We start from the raw sequence: 6,000 nt of genomic DNA, 5'->3' as shown, positions 1-6,000 counted from the left end.
CAGGAGAAAACAATCTTCACTTGTCCGTATAACACCTTTGCCTTTTCTAGAATGCCATTTCGGTTGTGTAATGCACCGGCTACATTTCAGCGATGTATGATGGACATATTTATCGACATGGTGGAGGACATTTTGGAGGTGTTCATGGACGACTTCAGTGTTGTGTGTGACTCGTTTGATGAATGTTTGAAAAATCTTGACAAGGTGTTGGCCCGGTATGAAGAGACCAATCTTGTGCTTAACTGGGAAAAATGCCACTTTATGGTCGAGGATGGCATTGTCCTCGGCCATAAGATTTCAAAGCATGATATAAAGGTGGACAAGGATAAAATTGAAGTGATCTCAAAGCTTTCTCTTCCTACTTCAGTCAAGGGGGTTAGAAGTTTTCTTGGGCATGCACGGTTCTACCGAAGATTTATCAAAGACTTTTCTAAGGTAGTGAATCCTTTGTGCAAGTTATTAGAAAAAGATGCCAAGTTCATGTTTAATGAGGAATGTATGCAAGCTTTTGAACTTTTCAAGTACAAATTGACAACCACTCCCATTATTACCGCACCCAATTGGAGCTTACATTTTGAGATCATATGTGATGCAAGTGACGTTGCAGTTGGAGCGATCTTAGGTCAAAGAGACAACAAGATGTTTCACCCGGTGTATTATGAAAGCAAGATAATGAATGATGCTCAAGTGAACTACACGGTGATGGAAAAATAGGTGCCAACAATTATGTTTGCAATGGAGAAATTTAGGGCTTATCTCATGAGGGCCAAGGTGATAGTTCATACTGACCATGCAGCACTTTGCTACTTGGCGACAAAGAAGGATTCCAAGGCGATATTGATGAGATGAGTTCTATTACTTCAAGAGTTTGACCTTGAGATTGTTGATCAGAAAGGGAGTGAAAACCAAGTGATAGACCACGTATCCCACTTGGAGGAGGAGGGGAGGCCTTGTGATGGCCTTGAAATTAATGATCCATTCCTTGATGAGCAACTTCTCTCTATATCTGTGAATAGCATGCCTTGGTTTGCAAATGTTGCCAACTTTCTTGTGACCGGTATTGTTCCATGTGAGCTCTCTTCTAACCAAAGGAAGAAGCTCAAATGGGATAGCTTGGAATACTATTGGGATGAGCCTTATTTGTTCAAAATTTGCAATGATGGTGTGATCCGAAGATGTGTTCTGGAAGAAGAGCAACTGAGTATTCTTAATTCTTGTCATTCCTCTCCTTATGGTGGTCACCATGGTGGGGCAAGGATAGCTTCAAAGGTGCTTAGCTGTGGATTCTATTGGCCTACATTGTACAAGGATGCAGGTGATCTTGTGAAGAGATGTGATGAGTGCCAGAGAGCTGGCGAAATTTGAAAGAAGGATGAAATGCCTCTCACCACTATTCTTGAGGTTGACATATTTGATGTGTGGGGCATCGACTTCATGGGACCTTTTGTAAGTTCATGGGGTAACACATACATTCTGGTGGATTTTGATTATGTTTCCAATTGGGTTGAGGCCGTGGCTTTACCCAACAATGAGGCCTGGAGTGTTGTGGCTTTTCTCAAGAAGAGTATCTTTACTCGGTTTGGCACTCATAGAGCAATCATCAGTGATGGGGGTTCTCATTTATGCAATAAGGCATTTGATACTCTACTTGCAAGGTATGGTGTCAATCATAAGGTTTTAACCCTTTACCATCCTCAGGCTAGTGGGCAAGTTGAGGTCTGCAACAGGGAGATTAAGAGCATATTGTCAAAGACCGACCGACTAGTCCAAGAAATTGGATGATGCTTTATGGGCCTACAGGACTACTTATAAGACTCTGATTGGTATGTCTCCGTACCGGTTGATGTTTGACAAAGCTTGCCATCTACCGGTTGAGTTAGAGCACAAGGCCATGTAGGCTTTTAGAAAGTTAAATCTTGAATGGTTGTAGCAAATCTTCGGGTGGAGCAACTTAATGAGCTTGATGAGTCCGGTTCCATGCCTATTCCAGCTCGTCCTTGTATAAGGAAAAGATGAAATACTTATATGACAAATATGCTCGTGGCAAGGAGTTCAAAGTAGGTGATTTGGTTCTCTTGTTCAACTCCCGGTTATGACTGTTTACGGGAAAGCTTAAGTCAAAATGGAGTGGACCTTTTGAGGTGGTGCTTGTGACTCTGTTTGGTGCTCTTGATTTGAAAAACAAAAATGGTAAGATATTCAGAGTTAATGGGTATAGAGTCAAGCACTATCTTGGCAAGTTTGATGATGGCCACGTGATGGCAATGATCCATCTCAAGTGATTGATGGTAACTTTCGTCGTGTTGCGACGTTAAATCAGGCACTTCTTAGGAGGCAAACCATGTGTTTTTATTTTTGTTTTTCTTTGATTTTCCTCTTAGTATAAGATTTATTTTTGGACTAACTGGTTGTGAGATGTGTATAGGGATGTTTGATGCAGTGCGGGACTAAGCTGGAAAAATGTGTCACTCTCTGAAGTTTGGACCGCGGTTGCGCTCTTTTTTTTTGCGGTCCGCGGTGGCCTTATCGCGGGGGTGGAATTTGATTGCGGTCAGCGGTGCTAAACAATCCAAATTGGGGGTTCTCTAAAGTTTCAACCGCTGTCGCGGTGCATTTTTCACGGTCAGTGGTGGCTTATTGCTGTCGCTGAGCATTTTTCGCGGTCCGCAGTGGTCTCAAAGCAACAACTCTTCTGAACTTCACAACCGCGGTCCACAGTGAATTTACCACGGCTGTGGTAGGTAAGAATATGTGGGTCCCAGGGCATATCTATAAATAGAACCATAGGGCCCCCTTTTACACTTTTTGCTCTTTGCATTCTCAAACAACATAGACTACCGTTCACTCACACCCTAACTTACACAAACACAAGAACTAAGCTTAATTTGTTTCACATTTCACATCTGGTAATTTTAATCAACCCTTAGTCTTTAATTTTGTTTTTATTTTCTTTTAAATTGATAGTTATTACTTCTTCCTCTTCCTTTTTCTTTCAATGTAGACTTAGGGTTCCATAGTGTTAATTAGATTAGGTTTCAATTGGTTAGAAATTGTTATTAACTACCTAGCGGGATTGATAATGTGTTGATTAATGCCAAAATGCATGAAAAATTAGAAACCCTAGGTGTTGAGCCCTAATTTGACCTCCGCAGTCCGCAGTTATCTTTGTTTTGTGAGATTATTAAGTTCTGATAACTGCGGTCAGCGGTGGCATTTTCCGCTGACAGTTGTGCCTCTCTGCGGCCGCGATGGGTTTTCTGTGGTCTGTGGTGCATCTGAATCAGAGAGTGGGTAGTCTGAATCCCATACCTCCGCGGCCGTGGTTGATTTTTCGCAGTCCGCGGTACAGCCTTCGAGGCCGCGATCCTTTTTTTGCGATCCGCAGTTTGTTGTTTTGTCTTGCACTGTCAACTGCTTTTCTGCACTACTTCTTCTAGTCTTTGCACTAACAAGTTTCAAATGATTATACTTGCAGACAATGGTTAAATCTAGAGGAGGTGGTGACAAACAAAAGGGTAAAGTAGAGTCATTATGGGGTAGGGGACGAGGCATGATTAAATTGACCCTAGCAGTTCATAAAGCAATTGGAGAAACCAGTCAGAGTTGCAGATAGAGCTACTTCCCATTCTGAGGGAAGTGAGTACTTGCTATCCCGGGAGACATCAGAGTCTGATTCAATGCCCGAATATGTACCCAACTTTCCGGAGAGACACATGTTGAGAGATGCACCTAAACCTCCAGACTCTCCTACTGCTCGTGCTTCAGTTCATATTGGTTCTGAGTCATCTAAGGTCTCAGCAGAGAGCAGTGATAGTTCAGCTTCAACCTCAGCTACACCTTCGTCACCTGGACAGGATGTGGATGCTGGGTTACTGAATGAAGAAGGAGGGGGTGTGCCTCAAACTGGGGGTGTGGAAAGAACTAGAAACCCCGAGGTGTGGCTAAAGCAGTTCGTTAGTGAACTGGCTTATCATAAGTTTCAGGAGTGGTGGCCTCTAAGATCGCTTATTCATGAGCGTTAGTTCATAGAGAGGGATCTCCTGCCGCACAACCCCAATGTGAAACAATAATTCAATGAACGAGTGGGGTGGGATTACTTCACTAGCAGGGTATCAGAGGCAAATGATCACTTAGTCAAGGAGTTTTACGCCAATCTTTGCACATCAAGAAGGATACCAAAGTGACTAAAGTGTGGAACTTGAAAGTGAAGTTTGATGGGAAGACAATAAATGAGTACCTAGGCTTTAATGAGGAAGATAAAGCATTGTACATGGAGAAGGTGACACTTAATGAGGCAGCTCGTCCGTGGTTGGCATCATATCTGGATCTCCCAGGCACCACCCAACATGGTTGATAGCAGGGGTTCCTATCTTGAGGAACACCCTAAACTTTGAGGCGAAGGGTTGGGAGACTTTTGTATACAGCAGGCTAGACCCCACCACCCATGAAAATATCTTGCCGGTCTCCAGGGCAATATTAGTGGCAGCTATTATGGAAGGCTTCCCGATCAATATCAGGAATTTCATGTCTAGGATGATCACCATAGTGGTCAATAAGGGTGACAGATCGTATCCCTTCCCGAACTTCCTCACAATGTACTTTGAAGATCAGGAAGTGGAGAAAAGAAACTTTGATATGAAGGTGAAACCCAAAATGGCATTTTCATGGTACAACCTCAAGTGTACGGACAACCCCAAAGCTAAGGGATCCAAGGGCAAAGCCACTACTTCTACTGGTCAGTCTAAAGAGCCAGCAATGGTAGTCACTCCTTCACTGCCTCCCACTTCCATACCAGAGCCTGCCCCGGACTATCTACTTCTACTCCTCTAGATATTCCATCCTCTTCACCATACCCATTGACTGCCCATAGATTGAGCCAAACACTCTCCAGTATCAATAACTGGATGCAGGCAGCAACTTCTAAACTATCTGTGCTATCTAGTTCAGTGGCAGCCCAGTCAATGCCCCCAAAGCCGCAGGTGCCAGCTTTAGTAGAGGATACTCTCAAGGAGATTCTGAACAACCAGAAAAAGCTCCTTGATAACCAAAGGCTGATAATAGATGCTCTTGCTGATCAAGGGAAAACACTTAAAGAGCTAAGCAAATACACAAAGAAGCTAAAGAAGACGCGAGCATTGAAGGAGTTGGTTAAGGAATTTAGGGGAGAATTGGAGAAGATGAAGGCAGCTGACAATTTGTCTTTAGAGCTACTATTGCATGATCAGCCTCCAGCAACTCAGACAGAGCAGGAGATTGAGAGAGCTCCAAAGAGGAGGAGGATGATCCCCCATGTGGATGATGTTGAGATTGAGTTGGAGGAGATGGAGGGTGTTGCTTCTGGCCAGCCACAGGCCCCCAGGACAGATGATTCAGGTGCCCAGCCACAGGATCCCGTGCTACCACAAGACCCCACTCAGTATATAAAGTTACTCTCATGTATATATTCATCCCTTCTTATGTATATTCATCTAAACCCCCCTTTTGTACATATTTAGTTTACTTTCCGCAGTTTACTTCATAGCTTGTGTTGCAATTTCCTTAATAGTATAGCTTTTTATTTCATTTAATAGCTTCTTTTTTGGTTCGTAGCTTCTTATTTACAATTTTGTGTGATCAATAAGCCTTTGGTTTTCTTAATACCACGGTTCTTTCTAATGGTGGAGTTTGTGTAAACCGGGTGGCTCTTCCCGATGATAGATGGCATGACAACCTTCTTAAGGGTTTGAGTCTGTTTTTCTTTTTGTTTTTGTGTAAATAGTAGTTAGTGAGCAATGGTGCCTCAGGCAAAGCTTCACTTGGTCCTAACACATTTACCTTTGACCTTATGGTTAAAAACAAATTGTTGTGTATAAGATGGTGATAGTTGTAACCTTGAGACTCTTGTGTTGGCTAAACAATCATCGAATGGTTTCTCGGAACCATGTCTGTTGCTCAAATCTTAGCTAAGGTTGTTGTGGGACCTCGACTCTGTTTCTTTAGCAATCCTATAGCTTGTGTGGT

General features: G+C 43.0%; 1 protein-coding gene across 1 annotated transcript; it reads left to right on the top strand.

The window, feature by feature from the left end:
• The first annotated feature begins 735 nt into the window (after positions 1 to 735).
• On the top strand, positions 736 to 1,365 carry LOC138873012 (uncharacterized). Its single transcript, XM_070151442.1, has 2 exons — positions 736 to 771; positions 892 to 1,365. Exons 1-2 carry the CDS (start codon positions 736 to 738, stop codon positions 1,363 to 1,365), a joined length of 510 nt encoding a protein of 169 aa, XP_070007543.1.
• The last annotated feature ends 4,635 nt before the right edge of the window (positions 1,366 to 6,000 follow it).

This window comes from Nicotiana sylvestris, chromosome 7, assembly GCF_000393655.2.
Source record: "Nicotiana sylvestris chromosome 7, ASM39365v2, whole genome shotgun sequence".
Lineage (NCBI taxonomy): Eukaryota > Viridiplantae > Streptophyta > Magnoliopsida > Solanales > Solanaceae > Nicotiana > Nicotiana sylvestris.
The sequence above is the reverse complement of the archived record's forward strand: the minus strand, read 5'-3'. Positions and strand labels throughout refer to the sequence as shown.

Excerpts from the sequence above, each read along its gene's own strand:
- LOC138873012 (XM_070151442.1), top strand. The coding sequence starts at position 736 with ATGGAGAAATTTAGGGCTTATCTCATGAGGGCCAAG. Across the intron at positions 772-891 it reads CTTATCTCATGAGGGCCAAG|AAAGGGAGTGAAAACCAAGT; the intron begins GTGATAGTTCAT and ends ATTGTTGATCAG.